Source organism: Lemur catta, chromosome 1 (assembly GCF_020740605.2).
Source record: "Lemur catta isolate mLemCat1 chromosome 1, mLemCat1.pri, whole genome shotgun sequence".
Taxonomy (NCBI): Eukaryota; Metazoa; Chordata; class Mammalia; order Primates; family Lemuridae; genus Lemur; species Lemur catta.
Genome location: NC_059128.1, coordinates 70,872,677 through 70,894,512, shown reverse-complemented (window position 1 = coordinate 70,894,512; position 21,836 = coordinate 70,872,677). Strand labels below are relative to the sequence as shown.

General features: G+C 33.4%; 1 protein-coding gene across 5 annotated transcripts in view; it reads left to right on the top strand.

Moving 5' to 3' along the window:
• Positions 1-21,836, top strand: part of DPH6 (diphthamine biosynthesis 6) — a 206,117-nt gene that overhangs the window by 117,727 nt on the left and 66,554 nt on the right. For 3 of the 5 annotated variants that reach the window (XR_006729291.1, XR_006729290.1, XM_045527868.1), the window contains exons 6-7: positions 17,089-17,150; positions 21,095-21,271. Coding sequence is in view for 2 of the 5 variants with exons in the window: in XM_045527868.1 (XP_045383824.1) it covers positions 17,089-17,150; positions 21,095-21,271 (239 nt within the window). In the remaining 3 variants the exon portion in view is untranslated. The remainder of the gene's footprint in view (positions 1-17,088; positions 17,151-21,094; positions 21,272-21,836) is intronic. The other 2 variants (XR_006729292.1, XM_045527884.1) reach the window with 1 other exon arrangement.

Sequence of the window (21,836 nt, the reverse complement as noted above, 5' to 3'; positions counted from 1 at the left end):
AGAGTTAACAATATTGTATTGTACACTTGAAATTTGCAAAGAGGGTAGATCTTAAATGTTCTCACTACACATATAAAAATGCTAATTGAGTGAGGTGATGGATGTTAATTAGCTTGATTGTGGTGAGTAGTTCACAATGTATACATATATCAAATTGTCAAGTTTTATACTATATATATATATATATATATATATATATACACACACACATATATACCATTTTTAATTGTTAACTATACCTCAAAACAGTTGTCGAGGGAAAGCAAATGACTACATCAGATTTGCATTTTGGACAGCTCATTCTTGCTATAATGTCTGTTAGAATTTGGTATTCCTCAGGGCTCTTTCTTGTATTTTTTCTTCTCACTTTACATATTCTTTGTGAGAGATTTCATCTCATGGCTTCTATTTCTATTTTAGTATCTCTGGCCTAGACCTGCCTACTGAGCTCTAACCCCATATTCCTAATTGCCAATTAGAGATCTCTTCTCTCATGATTCATAGGAAACTTGAAACACATCTAAAATTGAATTCACCTTCTATTTTCCTTCACAAACTTTCATCTGTTTGTTATATATCTGAAGTAATGGCGCCTGGTGCCACCATCTTTTAATTTGCCCAAAGCCAAAAGCCTGGGACTCATTCTTGCCTTTCCTCTTTCCTGTATTCTCCACAGGCAGCTCATCAGCAAGTATTATATATCCTACTACCGTATGTTGCTCTCAAATCTGTTCCCTTCCTTCCAGTGCTTTGTCTCTTATATCGTCTTTCATGCAGACTATTACAGCACCCCCTTTCTTTGTCTTTCTGACCTTCAGTCTTCCTTCCTGCCAAGGAACTAGACTACAGCAAGATGATCTTCCTAAAAGTCAAATTGGATAATGTCATTCCTCTGCTTGGAATTTTTCAGTCTTCTCTGTGACCTTACTTTCAAGTGTAAGCTCCTTAAAATGAAACAAGCCATATGGGATCTAGCTTTTGTCTACACTTTTAGCGTCAACTTTCCCTGCTTCAGGCACCCCCTGCTCATATTGAGCTTCTTTCAGTTTCCAGTACTCATCATGTTGGAAACTAATAAAAAAAAAAAAAAAGGAAGATATTTCTAGAATAAATATTTCAAATCCTCTCTTTTAAGAAAACTTTGCATGTTCTATACATCTTTCACTTTTTATTCATTCTTTACATGCTAAAAACTGTGTAGTATATTTTAGAGGTAGGTGAAAAGGGACCATTTGAGCTTTCAGTAGCAGGTATTGATTATCGTTAACTGTATAATTATACTCAATATGATTTATTTGTCATTCGTTTTATGTTTGCCATAGATCTTAAAAGTGAATCCATAAAATATCTGAGTCTACTTTATGTTACACAGAAGTAAAATACCAGTTAGTTCATAGATTTCAGGGTAATTCTGGCCTTGTAAAATGAGTTTGAAAGTATTCCCTCCTTTTCAATTTTTTTTGAGAGAGTTTACAAAGGATTGGTATTCTTTAAATGTTTCATAGAATTCAGCCATGAAACCATCTGGTCCTGGGCTTTTCCTTGCTGGAAGACTTTTAATTACTGGATTCAATTTCCATGCTCATTATTGGTCTGGTCAGATTTCCAGTTTCTTTGTGATTCAGTCTTGGTAGGTTATAGGTTTCTAGGAATTTATCCATTTCTTCTAGGTTGTCCAGTTTGTTGGCATGTATTAAACAGTTGTTCATAGTAGTCTCCTAAGATCTTTTGCATTTCTGTGTTATCAGTTGTAATGTCTCCTCTTGCATTTCTGATTTTATATTTGAGTCTTCTCTCTCTTTTTCTTAGTCTACCTAAGGGTTTGTCAATTTTGTTTAGCTTCTCAAAAACAGCTGTTAATTTTATTGATCTTTTCTATTGTTTTTCTAGTCTCTATTTCATTTATTTTTACCCTTTGTTATTTCCTTCCTTCTGCTAACTTTGGGCTTAATTTGTTCTTTTCTTAGTTCTTTGAGGTGTAATGTTAGCTTGTTTATTTGTTATCCTCCTTTCTGTTTGATGTAGGTGTTTATTGCTATAAAATTCCCTCTTGGAACTGCTTTTGCTGCATCCCATCAGTTTTGGTATGTTGTGTTTCCATTTTCCTTTGTTTCAAGGTATTTTTAAATTTCCCCTTTAATTTCTTGTTTGACCCAATAGTTGTCCAGGAGCATATTGTTTAATTTCCACATATTTGTTAATTTTCCATGGTTCCTTCTGTTACTGATTTCTAGTTTCTAGTATTGTTGTTGGAAAAAATATTTAATGTGATCTCAATCTTTTTAAATTTGTTAAGACTTGTTTTATGGCCTAACATAATCTGTCCTGGAGAATGTCCCATGTGCACTTGAGAAGAATGTATACTCTGTTGCTACTGGGTAGAATATTCTGTATATGATTTGTTAGGTCCGTTTGGCCTAAAGTGTTGTTCAAGTCCAGTGTTTCCTTTTTGATTTTCTGTCTGGATGAATTGTGCCATGTTGGAAGTGGAGTATTGAATCCCCTCCTATTATTGTGTTGCAGTCTGTGTCTCCCTTCAGACCTCTTATTATTTGCTTTATATATTTAGGTGCTCCAATTTTGGGTGCATATGTATTTATAATTGTTATATCTTCTTGATGAATTGACCACTTTATTACTATATAATGACATTGTTTGTCTCTTTTCACAGTCTGTCTAAAATACGTATAACTAAACCTGTTCTCTCTTTGTTTCAATCTGCATGGTATATCTTTTCTCCATCCCTTCACTTTTAATCTATAAGAGTCCTTTAAGGTGAAGTGAATCTCTTATAGGAAGCCTGTAGTTGCGTCTTCTTTTTTTGTTTTTTAACCCATTCAGTCACTCTGTGCCTTTTGATTGGAGAATTTAATCCACTTACATTGAAAGTAAAGAGTCACATGTTGAGATGAGTCTTAACACAAGCTCTAAAAAAGGTAAGCGTTCAAGTCTAATTGTAGAAATAGAAAATCTGAAAAATTGAAGTAAGGTCCTTCCCAAGATAGTTACTTTCAAATATGTGAGTTCATTTTTATTTTAGATATCCCATAATCAGTCTTCTTTCTTATATGCTCTTTTTAACACAAACTTTGTCATTTTATTTCTAAAATGCTCAATTATAGAATAACAGTGTGTTCAACAGGGGTCTGGGAACAAATAAAAGTTGTATTTGCCAACAAAATTGTTAGAGTTTTTAGAATATAATCTACCTGTTCTGGTGGCCAGTAAGCCTGGTAGAGATAGGAAAACATCAGGGGGGAGAGATTGAGAGAGAGAGAGAGAGAGAGTGTTTGTTTTAGTTTTGAAGATAAATGAGGTAGTAAGTTACTGTCTGCAATGGATTTATCAAGAATTATAGACAAGCTAGATATTGCTGCTCAAAGTGATTATACTTTTTTTAATATCACCTACTGATTTTACAGTAAAAGTCTAGGCTTCAAAAGTTGAAATGAGAACACAATTCATTTTACTTGACTCTGTTAAAAATAGCATTATCAAACATTCTGTAATGTATCTCTCTTCATATATTGGACTGTCACAAAGAAATAAACCTCCACTTCCTTTCGTGACAGTAGATAATAAATTGACATCAGTTGAGAAGTTGAAAAATGCATTGAAAATAATGGGGCATAACATTGTAGGGTTAACATTTATTCATAGATGATGCAATTAAATAAAACAGGCATTAACTTCAAGGTCAGTCAGTAAAGTAATAAAATTGAATATTTTAATTGAATTGTAATTGCTTCCCATTGATACATGCAAGTAAAGTAAAATAGATGTCAGCTCTGCAAATTATGGTTCTTACTCCTAATTAATTTCTTAATTCTGCATGTAGTTATCCAGTGCCTAGGTCTTGTTGTGGGTTTATTCATCCACCCAGCTTCCATCAAGGAATGTCTATAAGACATGATAAAATGGTTGGTTGTCAGAATTTACAGTAAATTGTTTCTGCACTTTGGAGAAAATCTTGTTAGTAACTCAAAGTAACTTATTCATATATTTGAGTTAAAATGTACTTTAAATATAGCATCACCCTGGGTTTTATGGATTATCATTTTCTTTATTAATATAGATATTTCTTGATATTGATATTTATGTCAACATTAATAAATATAATCATCTCAATGGTTATAAAGGTATTCATAGGGGAGCTAGATACATTGAGACTCATATTCCACAGCTGACTGGTTCAGGAGGTAAATTGAACTGACGGTTAGGGTTTTGGTGAGACATAGTTTGTGTCTGTTCATGACCCAGGCTTCTCTAGAAAAGAGACACCTAAATTGAATAAATCTAAAATAGAAACATCTTTTTCAAGAACTAGGATAAATTGTAGCTTTCAGATAAAGCTGAATTGCATTGAAAAAGCCCATGAGCTGTTGTGGCTTTTTCATAGGCTTTTCAGCCCCTCAGGCAGTTTTAACGTAATGAAGTTTTATATAAAATAAAATAGGAATGATGAAATTACCAAGATTAGGAGAGATTTTCAAATTATACTGAAATTGTATTGGATCTAGATATTAGGGCTTATTTAAAGAAAAAGAAGATTGTGCATTTTGGACTGGCTGCATTTGCCAGTTAAATGTCTACTGCTTAAAAATTGAAAATAGAATGAATGTGTAAGATAGATTTAAAAATTACTGAGGTATTGTTATATATTCATATACTTTTAAATTATTCTGTATAATAGAGTCATTTGAGTGCAATTATATTGGTATATTAGCATCATTCTTTAGTTGTGTTTAGGAATATAAACGGATTCTTATTGTTGGTAAAGCAGAGAAATTAAATTAAGAAGTTATGTTGTCTATGTTTTGTTCTAAATTTTAACTCAAATATTAACTTCATTATTTAAAATATTTCTGTCTGAACCATTTAAAATAAAAATTAAAAAATAAGTCTAATGATAAATATTATTTATCGAGGCCAATCTGACCCGGACCTTCTATTCTCCATGATGAAGGATGATTCAGAATTCTCTGTTCTTATCATCTAGTTAGAAAATACCAAAACTAAAATAAATGAAATAAAAGACTAAAATCTTGGAGCTAATTATAGAGAAACTAAGAATTTTTCACATTAAAGGGATCTTTTTTTCCAGATCCTTTTTCTAAAATTGTTTAAATAATCATCTTGTTCCATTTAGAGAAATAAAAGTAAATATTATAAAGACTGTACATATATTACAAAGATGTTTCCAAATGAGGAAACTTATGAAGAATGTGTAGAAATGTAAGAAAATGAGTATAATCTTTCATTATATTTATTCAAATAATTATAAGTTTTTAATTACATGTAGTTTAATATTCATGGAATCATCAGTGTTCTAAGCATAAAAGAATTTCATGAGAAAATTTTGTATCAGAATATATTCTGGGGTAGATGAATAATCTTCCTACCACATCCCTGACTAATACATCCCACGTATAATATTTTCAGCTAATTTAGTAGAGATCTTAAGATCAGGGTGGTTTTAGGTCACTGCTTTCTCAAGGACAGTGGCTGGAATTGCTAGGGATCTCTGGATCTTATCCAAGAAAATATATTCTAAAAACAATCTGAAATGCATGTCATATGGGCAGTGATCATGAGGTCCCCAATGACTTGTCACTTTCTAATGAACAGAAAAATTGAAGCAAAGGCAGACTGCACTCAGATGAAGTAACCAGCAAGGCATCAGGAGAAAAAGACCTAAGTAGTCATTATAATTAAGTACAGTGGAAAATGTTAGCCTGACGCAAGTATATATTATATACAGAATTGATTTAAAGTAGAAAGATCTATTCAGAAGAGTATGTAGGCTATTATGTTAAATTTAAACAAGCAGTTTCATTACTAAAACTTTGACATTTTGTGGGAAAAAATTGTAGTCTATTTAAATAGTATCATGTCATGAGAGAAGAACTCCTAAATCATTGTTCATGCCAAAAAAGCCTACCTAAATCACCTGACATAACCTCTGCTAAATTTATAATGTTTCAAAATTGTTTATTTCTTAGGTCCTGCTTAGGGTCCTTAGGTCCCTTGGTTTTATATGTCCATTGCAATCATTGTTCATGTATGTGAAATGTTGTTATTATTGGTCTGCCCTGTGCAAAATGTCTAAAGCATCAGACCCATGCTTTAGCATATACCACCCTTGCTAAACTTGGCACAGACCCTATTACCAAACCTATAAAGACGGACACATGCAGCTTATTTCATTATTAGCTCTGAGAGAAAAGACATGTAGCTCTTTTATATTAACTATTTTCTGCTTTTACAATAGTCTTCTTCTGCAGTAAATGATTTCTAGTGTTTCAGAAAATATTTGAAAATCATTCTTAATGTTTTAAATTTTTGTTTATTTCAATGATTTTAGCTTTCTAGAATTTTTAGTGCTTAGCCCAGGAACAATTTAATTGAATATATTGCTATGAATACGGAAAAATCTTTAAATGATCAACTGATTTTTAATCAAGGTGTACCTGTGTGAAGATCACAGGTTCATGTGGAAAAGTTGTGCCCAGTGTGGTTTATGTTTATGTATTTACTGATTCTTAGCTAAAGTCAAACCAAATTACTTTATCCACAATAGAATATAGCCATCTCTGAAATGAGACATTCCACCTGTTTCTATACTTTAAGAGTTAAGAATTGGGACTGATAACTCTACACTGAATTAATAGACTATGAGAAAAAAATGGTAATATCATGAGTTTGACCTTATAGTGCCTACTTGTGTAAAACTATATGCTCTTAAATTCCCTTTCATGCCTTTTACACAGGTATATATTTACTCCCAGACTCTCATATAGTATGCAAAAAGTGAATTCTCAAAATTCAATCATGAGAGACTTTTTAAATGATTTTAATGATGTCAGGTGCCAAGTGTGAGATATATATTTGTTGTGTGACCAATACATAAATAAGAATCAATGACTTGGAAGGAAGGCTAAAAAGTGATTTCTATCCATGCTGGCCTTATATATTCATGCTTTGAGTTTTCTAAATTTCCACCTCAAATCCATGGCAGTAATAGATGAATATAAGAAAGAAAAATGTGAAAAACATAGCTATTCTAGAAAACATCATAAATATCTCTGTGAGCTAGAAATGAATAGAAACACAAAATAGAGAGCAAGAATAAAACTGTAGACTGTAATGTAGGGGTCAGGAAGCAGACAAAAGCAGTTGAGAGTTCATGTCCTATAGGGAAACAGAGACTGGAAATGCCCACAGGAGGGAGAACCTCAAAGAGATAAAGAAAAATATAACATTCATTTGTTGTAAAAAGCAATCAATTAGAAAAATAAATCATCCAGAATGAAACAGCAACAGAGTAATGTGAAAAATAACCAATTAGAAATTTTGAAAGTGAAACATATTTATTAGGGGGGAGAAAAAAACTTATTAGTCAGAATAAACTCAAGGTGAGCCGACTCAAAGAGAGAATGAGGTGAAAAAAGAGAAAAAAAGAAATTCACCCTGAAGGCAGCATAGAGAGAGGAAGAAAATAGAAAGAGCAACTTTAAAATATGGAGTATAGATTGGGAAGTTGTAATATTTGTGTAATAGATGTTTCGGGGGGGAAAAAGAAAGCAGAAAAAAAACAGATATAATGGCTGAACATTTTCTAGATTTAAAGACATGAGTTTTGAAATTTAAAGTGTACATTAGATACTGTGCGGTACAAATAAAAATAAACATGTACCAAGACACATTGAATTAAAGCTGCAAAATGTCATATGTATATTGAAAATTGTACAATCTGGCATAGAGAAAAAAAACATTCTTTATGTAAGAACCACTATTAGACTGACAGAATAATTCTCATTAGGAACAACAAATGCCAGAAGATGTAATATATTACAACTAAACAATTATGTAATGGTGAGAATGAAATAGAGGCATTACCCGACATATAAAAACTAAGAGAGTATACCACTCACAGATCTTCTGCAGTAAAAGAATAAAGAACGAACTTTAGTTAGAAATAGAATGATTCGAGGAGAAATGAATGAGAAACAAACAGTGAGCAGAGACATTGTAATATATGTTGATAAGCTTAATTTTTCTCGCTAAAAATGGAACAAAAATTTAACACAATAATAACTGAAATGGTGAAGACTGTTTAGTGGCTAGTTAAAACATACTAACTTCTAATCTAAAGGATGCTAAAAATATGTAATACATTTTAGACTTGAAAAAAATACGGTTTTGAATGTATGTTAAAAATTACAGGTGATTACTGAAAGAGTAAAATTCAATCCATGTCATCCTAAACAGCAGAGTGAAACAGATTAAAATCATTTTCAATGCAGTATGAGGCAGAAAAAAAAACATAAAGCTATTGTAACAGAAAATTTATACTAAGATGATAGAAACAGGTCCAGACATAAAATGTAACATATAACATGATTAAGTTCAATTCCTTATAAGATTGGTTGAAACAAAAAAATGCAATTATGTGCAGTTTACAACAGGCATCTAAAACAAAAACACAAAAATTTTGAGCATAAATTATGAAAAATATATATAAGAAATATAAGAAAAATATTAACAAAAGAAAATTGGTGTTGCAATGTTAATAGAGGACAAATAGACAACAAGATCAAAATCAGTTATGGAGATGATAAAGTCACTACTTCTTGATAAAAGAAATAATCCCATCAAGAAGTTTTAGAAATTATGAATTTTCATGTACATAACAATTCCCAAATATATAAAGCAAAAGTGTTAGACTTATGGGAAGAAATTATTAAAAAAAATCCTCATGTAAGATTTTTCCACTCCTTTATTAGAATCCAATGGTTCATGGAGATCAAATATTACAAAAGTCACAAAAGATTTGAACAAGAGAATTAATAAGTATTATCATGATTTTGTGTGTTTGGGTACAGATTCTTGCTTCCAACAAATAGAAAACACACTTTCATTTAAGCACAAATGGGCATTTATAAAATTTGATCATGTTCTACACCACAAAGGAACTTTACCAAATTTTTTTAAGACTTAGCAGTTTTAGTTTCATAGCAAATTAAGAGGAAAATATAGAGATTTCCTATATACCCCCTGACCCCTTACATGCATAGCTTCCCCTGTTAACAACATCCCCCACCAGACTGGTACATTTGTTAAAATCAGTGAACCTACCTTGACACATCATAATCACCGAAAGTTCATAGTTTACATTAAAGTTCACTCTTAGTGTTGTATATACTATGGCTATAGTCCCCAATCCCCAGAGCTTCAGACCAGTACCAATCAATCGATGGCCTGTTAGGAATCGGGCCACAAGCAGGAGGTGAGCACTTCATCTGTATTTACAGCCATTCCCCATTGTTTGCATCACCACATAAGCTTCAACTCCTGTCAGATCAGCAGCGGCATTAAATTCTCATAGGGAGCATGAAGCGTATTGTAAACTGTGCATGTGAGGGATCTAGGTTGTGTGCTCCTTATGAGACTCTAATGCCTGATGATATGAGGTGGAGCTGAGACGGTGAAGCTATCACTGGGAGCAGCTACAAATACAGATTATCATTAACAGAAAGGTTTGACTGTACAATAAATGTAATGCACTTGAATCATCCTGTAACCATCTGCTCTCCTCCCCTAGCCCCGGTCTGTGGAAAATTTGTCTTCCATGAAACTGGTCCCTGGTGCCAAAAAGTTTGGGGACCACTGTTCTATGAATTTAGACAAATGTATATAATGCCATGTATTCATCATTATAATATACAGAGTATTTTCAGTGCCCTCCATGCTCTAGCTATTTAACCTTACCCAACCCCCCAAAACTCATGGCAACAAGTGATCTTTTTACTGTCTTCATAGGTTTGCCTTTTTCAGAATCTCATATAGTTGGTTGCGGTACACAAGGTTAACGTATGAAACCCAATTACCAGCAATAAACAAGTGGAATTTAAAGCTAAAAATATAATGACATTTATATGAGTACCACCAACAATAAACTATCAAGGTCTAAATCTAACAAAATATGCACAAGATCTATACGAGGAAAGCTACAAAACTCTGATGAATGAAATCCAAGAATAAATAAAGAAATGGAGAGATATTACATACATAGTACATATTCATGGATAGAAAGAGTATGTACAATATGTAGTATTTTCACATTAGCTTTTTTCATTTAGTAATATGCATTTAAGTTTGCTCCATGTCTTTTGTGGCTTGATAATTTATTTCTTTTTGGCACGGAATAATATTGCATTATCTGGATATACCACAGTTTATTTATCCATTTACCTACTGAAGGACATCTTGGTTGCTTATTTTGGCAATTATTAATAAAGCTGCTCTAAACATCCATATGCAGGTTTTTGTGCAGACATGTTTTTAAAACTTTTGACTGAATACCGGGGAGCACAATTACTATATCATATGGTAAGAGTATGTTTAGTTTTGTTAAGAAACTGCTCAACTGCCTTCCTTACAAAGTGACTGTATCCCTTTGTATTCCCATCAGCAATAGTATTACTCCACATCCTCTCCAGTGTTAGGTGTTGTCAGTGTTCTAGATTTTGGCCATTCTAATAGGAATGTAGTGGTCTCTCATTGTTTTAATTTGCATTTCTCTGATGACACATGATGTGGAGCATCTTTATGTGCTTATTTGCCATCTGTATGTCTTGTTTGGTGAAGTGTCTATTAAGGTCTTTGGTCCATTTTTAATTGGGTTGTTGATTTTCTTATTGTTGATTTAAGAGGTCTTTGTATATTTTGGATAATAGTCCTTTATCAGATGTCCTTTGAAAAAATGTTCTCCCCATCTATGGGTTTTCTTCTTACTCTCTTGACATTGTCTTTCACAGTGCAGAAGTTTTTAATTTTAATGAAGTCAAGCTGATCAATTATTTCTTTCATGGGTTGTTCTTTTGGTGTTATATCTAAAAGGTCATCACCATACCCCAGGTCATCTAGATTTTCTCCTATGTTATCTTTTAGGAGTTTTATAATTTGGCATTTTACGTTTATGTCAATGATCCATTTTGAGTTAATTTTTTGAAAGGTGTAAGGTCTGTGTCTACACCTGTTTTTTTTTTTTGCATGTGGATATCCAGTTGTTTCACACCATTTGTTAAAAAAACTATCTTTGATACACTGTATGTTATTTGTTCGTTTTCAAATTATCAGTTGACTATACTTGTGTGTGTCTATTTCTGGGTTCTCTGTTCTGTTCCATTGATCTATTTGTCTCTTCCTTTTCCAGTACCACACTGGCTTGATTACTGTAGCTTTAGCTTATTAAGTATGAAATGTCCAATTTCCTTAAGTATTAAATTTGACAATTGTTATCTCTGACATTTCACTCTGGCATTTTTCTATTTTTGGTAGAGATGGGGGTCTCCCTCTTGCTCAGGCTGGTTTCAAACTCCTAACTTCAAGTGATTCTCCCACGTTGGCCTTTCAGAGTGCTAGGATTACAGGGGTGAGCCACTGTGCCCAGCCCACTTTGACACTTCTTGTTTTATGTTTATTGTGAAGGTACATCCTCAGTATTTAACACACGTTTTGGCTTGTGATTATCTTTCAAAAAAAGTTTTAGAGCTATTTTTGTGAAACCATGGATAAGTAAAAAATTCGTGTTGCTTTCAAATATGAGTTTGAGCCAATGCAGTGCAGATAGCTTGCAATATCAACGAAGTGTTTGGGAAGGATGTAGATAATGAACACACAGTATGGCGATGGTATGAGAAGTCTAGTCTGGTGATTTTAATCTTGAATAAGCCACGTGAGGTCCTGACACGAAGGTGGATTATGATGAGCTGAAAGTTGTAGTGGAAGTGAATCCATCTCAATTTACACCTGAATTAGCAGCAAGATTTGACGTTACTATTCCAACAATCTTGGACCATTTGAAACAAATCGGCAAGGACTGTAAACTAGTACAACCTATGGAAAGTAATATGGAGATACCTCAAAGAACTAAAATTAGAACTACCATTTGATCCAGCAATCCAACTACTGGGTACTTATCCAAAGGAAAACAAGACATTCTATAATAAAGACATCTGTGCTCGAATGTTTATAGCAGCACAATTTACAAAGATGTGGAAACAGCCCAAGTGCTTATCAATACATGAGTAGATTGACAAAATGTGTTATATGTATACCATGGAGTGCTACTCAGACATAAAAAAATAGTGAACTACAATCTTGTATTACCCTGGATGGAGCTGGTGTCTGTTCTTCTAAGTGAAGTATCATAAGAATAGAAAAACAAACACCACGTGTACTCACCATTAAATTGGTACTAATCAATCAACACTTATAGAAGTAACATTCATTGAGGATTGGGTAGGTGGGAGGGGGAGGAGGAGATGGGTAAATTCATGCCTAATGGGTGTGGTACAAGCTGTCTGAGGGATGGGCACATTTGTAGCTCTGACTTCGGCGGTGCAAAAGCTATATGTAATCAAAGTGTTTGTACCCCCATAATATTCTGAAATATAAATTAATTAATTAAAGACCAAAAGAAGAGAAGCTAGATAGATGGGTTCCACATGAAATAAACGAGCGTCAGAAGAGAAATCATCTCAAAACTTGCCTTTTTTGCTGTCCTGACATGGAGTTGAACCATTTCTGCACCGTATTGTTACATGTGATGAAAAATGGATTCTTTTTGACAATCACAAGTGTTCAGCACGATGATTGGATAAAGATGAAGTGCCAAAACACAGTCCAAAACTGAATATTCATCAAAAAAGCTAATGTTGTGTTTGGTGGTCCAGCACTGTTATTATCCACTACAGCTTCATGAAGCCTGATCAATTGATTACAGCAGATGTCTACTGCAACCAACTGAATGAAATGACAAGGATGCTTATGATTAAGCAGCTGAGATTGGTCAATAGAGACAGGCCAATCCTCTTGCAAGACAATGCTCAACCACATGGTGCACAAACAACACTGCTCAAGCTACAGAGGCTGGACTTTGAAGCTCTCTGTCATCCACCGTATTCACCAGACCTGGCACCAACTGACTACCACTTCTTCCAGGCTTTGGACCATTTCTTGCAAGGAAAAATATTTAATTCTCACCAAGCTATGGAAAACTCCTTTCACAATTTCATTGCCACTTGCTCCCGAGGCTTCTTTGCTGCTGACGTAAACAAGCTATCATTAAGATGGCAAAACTGTGTTGATAATTTAGGCACACTTTGATTAATTGTACTGTTTCTTGTTAGAGATATAATAAACAACACTTTTGATTAGAAATGAGATATTTCATATTTAATGACCTAATACCAAGTCTTTACTTGGAGCAGTGTCAGTCCTCCAACTTTTTTCTTCTTGAATATTGTGTTGGGGATTCTGGGTCTTGTGTCACTCCATGTAAACTTCAGAATCAGTTTGTCAGTATCAGTTTGTCACAAAATAACTTACTGGGCTTTTGATTAGGATTGCAATGAATCTATAGATTATGTTGGGAAGAGGTCACATCTTGACAATCTTGAGTCTTTCCGTGAGTATGTAATATCTCTCCATTTAGTTAGTTCTTGGATTTTATTCCTCAGAGTTTTGTAGTTTTCCTCATATAGATTTTGTGCATATTTTTTTAGATTTAGGCCTTGATATTTTATTGTTTCTGGTACTAATATAAATTTTGTTGTATTTTTAATTTCAAATTCTACTTATTTATTACTGGTAATTGGGTTTTATACATTAACCTTGTACCCTGCAACCATGATACAATTAATCACCTATTATAGCTGTTCCAGTAAGGTTTTTTTTTTTTTTGATTCTTTCAGATTTTCTACATAGATAATCATGCAACAAAATTGGTACTTAAATCCTTCTTTTTAAGAGATAAGATATATGTAAATATAAATGAATGAATTTTTCAAATCAAGAAGCTAGAAATAAATAAGCTATTGAGTAGACATAAGGAAATCAGAAAGTAATGGGAATGGTAAAATTAATAATAAAATTTAAGAAAGTGAAAAGGGGAGAAATCTCTGAAAACAACAAAAAAACTGACACTTTGACAAGACTCCCCAAATAGCCAAACATTTGACAAGATCTATCAAGAACAAAAGAGGAATCCATAATAAAATATTCTACCCTAAGTGAATTCATAAAACAAATGGCAAACCCTAGAAAAAACACATTTGATGAGCAGAGGACTAATGACCTTGGTATAGAAGTTTTCTAATGTTATTGAAAAAAGGATGAGTAGTCAACTAGAAAAATGGTCAAAGGGTAGTCAATTCACAGGAAAAAAAAAGTTACAAATATGGCTATAAAACTCTTAGAAAAATTCCAATCATATGAATTTATAGATATCCAAATAAAAATACCATGAGATAAGTATCAATTTTCTCTAACATAATGGCAAAAGTTTTAAATTTAGTAATATCCAGTATTGGTGAAGATGTGGTGAACACATATGGAAAAAGAGTTTGTAAAATTTGGTATTTGCTTATGCTCTAAAAACAAAACAGAAAATCTTTGCAAATGAAATATATAGATGGAAACTTTGTTAACCCAACATAGTATGATGGTTGAAAGTATGGACTCCACAGCCAGATTGCCTGGGTTTGAATCCTAATATTATCATGTGTTAGTGTGACTTTGGAGAGTCACTGAACTTCTCTATACCTCAATTTTTTCATGTGCTAAATGGGGACAATAACTATACCTACTCATTAGATTGTTATCAGAATATAATTAGTTAACATTTGTAGATCACTTATAACAGTGCCTTACACATATAATTACTATATAATTTGATTTTTAAATAAACTCCACAAGAAAAGATAATTTCTAATAGTCATTTTATTAACTTGGAAATTTTCTATTGCTGATCAAAGATAAAGATAATTGTAACACTGGGATTTGTGGTCTCTGGAGTTATGAGTTCTGATTAGAGTCCTTTAGTTGCCAACTAACCATCTCTAGGGTATAGATTAAAACAGAAACTTGTATATCACACTGGTTATAGGGAAGTATTTTAAAGTAAATTATAGGTGACAGGATACAGACTTACATTATAGAAACTTTGTATTTGACAGAGGTAGCATATATCAGTAGAGAAGGGATTTCATAGATAGTATTGATTATCTATAAATGAGAAACAAAATTATAATATTCCATATATGATATCTGAAAGTAAATTCTAGATGAAAAAGACCTAAATGCAAATAGCAAGATTTTAAAAATTTGAAAAAAAATGAGAGACTTGGGGCAGGAAAGGGTTTACTACAATATAAAGAAAGAAGGTTTTCTAAAAAACTATGTATTTGACTACTATACAGTAAAAAACTTATGTTTATCAAAATATCTTCTCTCCCACCACCAAAACAAAGTATAAAGACAAGCCACTAATTAGGAAGATATCTACAATGCACACTTAATGAAGGGTTAGCATCAGAATATATCAAGAACTATGAATCATCAAGTAAAAGATAAAATTCAACATTAAAATTGGGCAAATAATTTTAATAGGCAGTTCACAGAAGTGAAAACTTGAATGAATGGCTGATGAAATGTGAAAAAATGCTTACTTTTATTAGTAATCAGAAAAATGGAAATAGAAACAAGTATGCAGAACAATTACATATATATATATATATATATATATATATATATATATCAGATTGGCAAAAATTAAAACATCTGACACACTAAATTTAGATCAGCCATAGAAAATTTTCAAATTAGTAGAATGGCTATTAGAAATTATCTTTTCTTGTGGAGTTTATTTATTTAAAAAGTCAATTTCACAGTATTTGAAATTGAAGCTATAATTCCCTGTTGCTGGAATATAAATTGATACTGCTTTGGAGAAAACCTGGCAATATCTAATAGAATTGAAGATTTTACATATACATAAAAGCCATCCAACTGGAAACAGAAAACTATTAATTGGTTTGCATAATTAATAAACTGAAATAAACCAATAATAAATAAAAGTAACTTTTTTTTTTTTTTTTTTTTTTTGAGACAGGGTCTTGTTCTTTCTCCCAGGCTAGAGTGCAGTGGTGTGATCATAGCTCACTGCAGCCTTTTAACTCCTGGGCTCAAGTGATCCTCCCACTTCCATCTCCTGAGTAGCTAGAAGTACAGGCACACATCACCACACCTGGCTAATTTTTTTTTTCTATAGAGACAAGCTCTCTTTGCCCAGGCTGTCCTCTAACTCCTGGCTTCACATAATCCTTCCTCCTCGGCCTCCCAAAGTGCTGGGATTACAGGTGTGAGCCAGTGTGCCCAGCCAAAATAACTTATAAGAAAAAAGCTAAGCCAACACATGTATATATGGATGTAAATATCTAAAATGAATTTATTTATTTCATTGCCAGCTTGTGCATGTGACTCTCTTTTCCTGGCAGGTCAGTCTTGGTGTATATAAAGTGTTCTTATTGCCTACACTTGTCACCTGCACTCCATCACCTAACCTACATAGACTCTACGGTTAGTTACACCAGTTAAATATCTTACTAGAGTTTATGCACAAGTTATTGACGCAATAATGATTTTTCAGAGTCACCTCTGTCTTTACTTGGAAAACATATTGTTGCACAAGTGGTCATTGAAATGAAATGTCATTTGATTTGATAATACAATTATTTGTGCCCATATGCTATTAAGTGAATTAATTACATAAACATAATGTATGAGTCTACTGCTCTATTTTCTACTCTTACTCTCTAAGTAAGAAGCTTGAAGTTTATATATAATAGGGTAAATCATAAAATTCATGCTGCTGTCCATTAGTAAAATAAATCATAATAATTAAAATACCAAGGACTTAAATTTCATGTCTTTGAAATGATGCTGGCTTTTTCTATCCTAATTACAATTCCTCAGAAAGGAGAAAGGCATTGAAATAATGCATCTGATAGGTGACACTGTAATTGAAATAAATAGAAACTTACTTTTCAGGAGCAAGAAAACCAGTTACCCAAGGGGAATAGGAAAGTAAACACTAACAAAGTACATTTTACTTTAGGATCAAAGAAATTTAAAATATACATACAATGGTTTCCTAGGCAAGGAGGGACCAAGGGAAGGGAAATGTGTCTTTAAAGTTCCCATCTGATAGTTATCTAAAAAATATTTAACCTTTCTTGGCAGGTTTAGATCCAGATAAGCATCTTGGGAAAACCCTCGATCAAATGGAGCCTTATCTCTTAGAGGTAAGAATTTATGCTAGTTCTCAAAATATAATTATCTAAAGGAGAAAAAAAATAGTATGATATAATGATTATAAAATTGTTTTTATTTCAGATAAAATCAGATACATTTGTATTTTCACTAAAAAATTAAACTAATGCATATGAAAATGTTTAAAATTATGAAAATTATTACCAGCTTGTTAACCCAAATATACGAAAGTTATATGTAAAAGGAAATTGCTCTATCAGAAAGTTACTCATATTAAAATGGACATTGTATGCTATATGAAAACTACTATACTTGTAAAGTATCTGATAGTGTCTGTAATCGGATGCTCTGCCATCAGAAACGGGAATGGAAAATTCCTTTAGAGATTAATCTAACCTCTTCTCTTTTACCAATTAGGAAATTAACTTGTAGATTAGTAAAGAAATTATCCCAAGAATTCAAGTTACCATGTTTAACACTTATCATTGTCAAATCCAGAATGTGTTCTAAACATTAAAGGGGTTCAGTTATTTTCATTTACTCTATTCTATTAATGGTATTGTATTTTATTAGCATTTTGGAGCAAATGTTATATTTAGTATGCCAATTAACCATTAACTAGAATAGTGTAATTATTATATGGAGTTTTTTTGTTCCACAATCATGATGGAAAAAAGAAAATCACTCTACTTCTGTGCAAAGAACTAAACTCTAGTAAGTCATCATTTTCCTGTCCCATGCTCTTAATTCATCAGTATAGTCTCTGGATGTTGTTAATACCATGATTATGATATGAACTGTTAGTAATTACACTCCTCAATAACTTTATGGGTTTCACATTTTCTTTTAGAGTTACTTCATAATTATTTTATAGTTTATCAATATGTACCAAATGCCTAGAAATCTCTGAAATGTTAATTCCTTCTTTCATTAAGCATTATTAAGTACCTAATATGTGCCAGACAGATAGTAAAAATTAAAAGAAAAATGAAGTGTTTATATAATTTTAACAAATTATATTTGGTTTCTAGATAATTTGGTGTCAGTTATTTAAGTCAATCTATGGGACATGGTTGCTTTCCATGCTTATCTGAAAGGACTCTTCTCACGGCAATTTGTTCTATGGCTACCATTCTATCTATGTTCACAACTATTCACTGCCATCAGACTAAATTTAGCTTCTACCAAAACAATGTAGATAAATAATGAAGTTAAATTTGTTCGAAAGTGAAAGAAGGAAAATTTCAGAAATGAGAGACTGTGACTTTGGCATAAAGCTTTTGTTGCCAAAAGAAAATTTGAAATTATAAGTTCACATTTCAAGCAGGTAGATATTCTTTGTAGAAACAGCAAGTAAGGTTTTGGGGAGTACCGAGGTATTGGTAATGAGTTATCCTGGGTATTGTCATAAGATGTTTAAACACAAAATTGCAGAAATCGTTTTATTTGACTTCAGCAAGCCCTTCAACATGACCCAGCAATCTTATATTTCCCAAGAAGTATTTTCTACCCATTCGCCATGTCTATTTCATTCCTTCTCTACTGTCTTCAAATTTTAAATCCCCTCACTTTGAGTGGATGACTTGTCTCCTTTTTCACAGAGAAAATAGAAGCCATGACACTGCAAATCCATCTGCCCCCACCCAACCCCAGCATTGCCCCTACTAATTTACCTGTACCTACACCTATCCTTGTTTACTATAACTGGAAGAACTGTCCTTCCTCCTGTGTATAGCTAAGCCACTATCTGTGCATAGATACCTTGCCCACCTGCCTTCTCAGAGGCCTTGCAATCAATCAAGCCACTCCCTCCACTATTGTCATCCTCCCTCTCTTTATTGTCTCCTTCACATCAGCATTGATATATACTGCAGCCTCTCCTATCCTAAAGATTCCTTCCTTCCAGCCTAGTTCTTTCTCTAGATTTTTCTCTTTTTTCTTTGCTGCAAAACCAAAAAATTTAGAAGTGTTATATGTATTAATTGTCAGTACTTTTTCATGTCTGAGATGCCTTGTTTACCTGGAGTCTGGCTTCTTGTTCCAACTCTAAATGGATATAGCTCTGACCAAAATCATCCACAACATCCATTTTACCAAATCCAATAGATAATTCTTAGTCCTTGTTTGCCAGTTACAAACTCCTTCTTGAAATGCTTCTATTTGCATTCATGATATTACACTTTCCTAGTTTTTCTCCTTTTGATGTGGACACACCTACTCTCTTTTGCCAGTTTGTAGTCTAGGCTTCATTTTCCCTGTATAGACTTTTTCTGGGTGATCTCACTCACTACATTGCTTTAATTACTGGTGTATTCTGATGACTCCCAAATCTTTCAAGCCCAGATTTCTCTGCTAAGCTCCAGTGCCCAAAAGCACTGAAAATGAAATCTCTACGTACGTGCTTGTGGCCTTTATATCCATTGCTTTTTGGTATTCCCTTTGTAATCACCTTAATTCAGGTGCCTGTCACTTCAGGCCTAGAGTATTACTGATACCTCCAAATTTGGCTCTGTCTTCTATTTTATTTCCTGAAGAATTCATTTTGCTTCCTACCTAAAGATAATTGTTCTAAGATATTCTACTGTAATTGTGTCACTCATTCAAAACTTTGAGTCCCCATTGCCTACAGGCTAAAAAGTCCAAATTCTTTAGACTCCTCTTTCCTTAAGCTCCTATAGCTAACCCATGAACATGATCTTGTCTGCTCTTTTTCCAGAATATATTCTAAATCCAAGCACTTCTCACCAACTCTATTGCTACCACCAGACCATAATCATTTCTTGTCTGGAATATTATACCCACCCCTAACTGGTCTGTTTACATCCACCATTGCCCTGCTGTGATCCATTATTTATACAGGTGTCAGAACGATATTTTTAAAGTGTAAATCAAATCATATCACTACTTTGTTTAAAATTTAAATGGGTTCTCATTGCAATTATAATAGAAAAACTTTCAAGCTCCTATGAGATCACAACCTATGAGACCTTGGATGATCAGCATCCTATCAATCTTTTCAGGCTCATCTTTTACCAGTCTCTGTCTCATTCACTCAGCCATAGCCACATATGCCTCTTTATTACTTAAGCACACCATATTCACCCTTTTTCTCCTTAGGACTTTCTTCTGCCTGAAATGCTTTTTCTGCAGACTGTCACATGGTTAACACTTCTCATAACTTAAATGACAGCTCAAATACCATCTCCTCAGAGAAGCTCTCCCTGACTACTCTAGCCAAAGCAGATCTCTCCAAACTATCTTGTTTATCTGTTGACATGTATATTGTCTGCCTCTTTCTGCCCCACAAGAATGTAAGCTCCAATAATCTTGCCAATTTTGGTAGACATTAGTTCTTTAGTTTTTTCATTCAGTTGCTTGATAATGTGTCCATCCATTCATTCATCTCCTCTTTAAATTATGTAATACTTATTGATGGTCTATTATGTATCACATGGTATAGTAAGCACTTAGTACACATGGATTAAACAAATAAGATACTTGTTCTTGAGTTTATAATTTACTATAGTTGTTTTCAGACCTGGGGGTGCAATTCACTGGGGACCTTCTTTTAAAAAGTGCTTATACTCTTTTCTCATCCCCAGAAACTCAGTTCAAGAGGAACAGAGATCTAACCTTTAAACAAGCACTAGGGAATTCTCTCACAATGATAAAGTATATAACCTTTAGTTTCTCAATACTATTGACATATGTCAGGTCCTCTCTTTCTAGATTTATCTGAAAGAGTATACGCCTTCTTGAAACTGTCATCCATTGGCTTCTGTGATACTACTCACTCCTAAAACCTTTCTGAGTACTTTCTCAGCTTTCTTTTGGGAATCACTGTATATATTCCACCCCTTATATGTTGTTGTTTCCTCCATAGCCTTTCTCTTATGGTGATCTTAAATATCCCCATGACTTCAACTACAAATTTGATTCTTAGAAGAATAACATCTGTTTCTCCATCATTCTCCAGTGCTCCAGAGATGTGTATTCAGCTGCCAACCGGACACCTCCATCTCTTAAGTGGCCCCCAGCACCTCAACCTCAACTGTGCGGAACTAAACATTTCTTCCCTAATATATCTGTGTCATTTTCATATTTGCTGACAGTGAAGGGCCCCATTGTCTACTCAGTCATCCAAGCCAAAAAGGTGAATTGTAATAAAAGACTTTATACACTCCTTTGTTCATAAATAAGGCCCTAAGTCCTTTTAATTCTGCCTTCATAATATCTTCTTATGTGCCTGTTTATCCTCATTGTCACTGCATTAGAATCTTCTTTAGGTTATTGCAGCAGTCTTCTTGTTCAAGTGTATCTCCTCCCTGTCTTGCCCCTTGTCAATCCATTCTCCACAATACCACCATCATGACACATACAAAATGCAAAGCTGATCCTTATAAACTTTTGAGTTGCTCCCCATTGCCTCACGATAAAATTTAACTCTTTATCCTGATACATCTGTCCTTGGGGGAAATGAGGCTTGTAAGATATGTAGTCTGCTACACCTACCCTGTGCTTCATCAATTTGAACTACTGATGGTTTCCTTAGAGTGAGTATTCCCTCAACTTCCATGTTCTACTCCCCTTCTCTGCATGCATTATCCCTCCTTAAATCACCTAAATCCAGGTTGTCTTTAAAATCTAAACTCAGAGTTCACTACTGTGAGTTTTTCTTGTTTAAATAAACCTCCTTTGAATTACCATTTTCCTCCTTG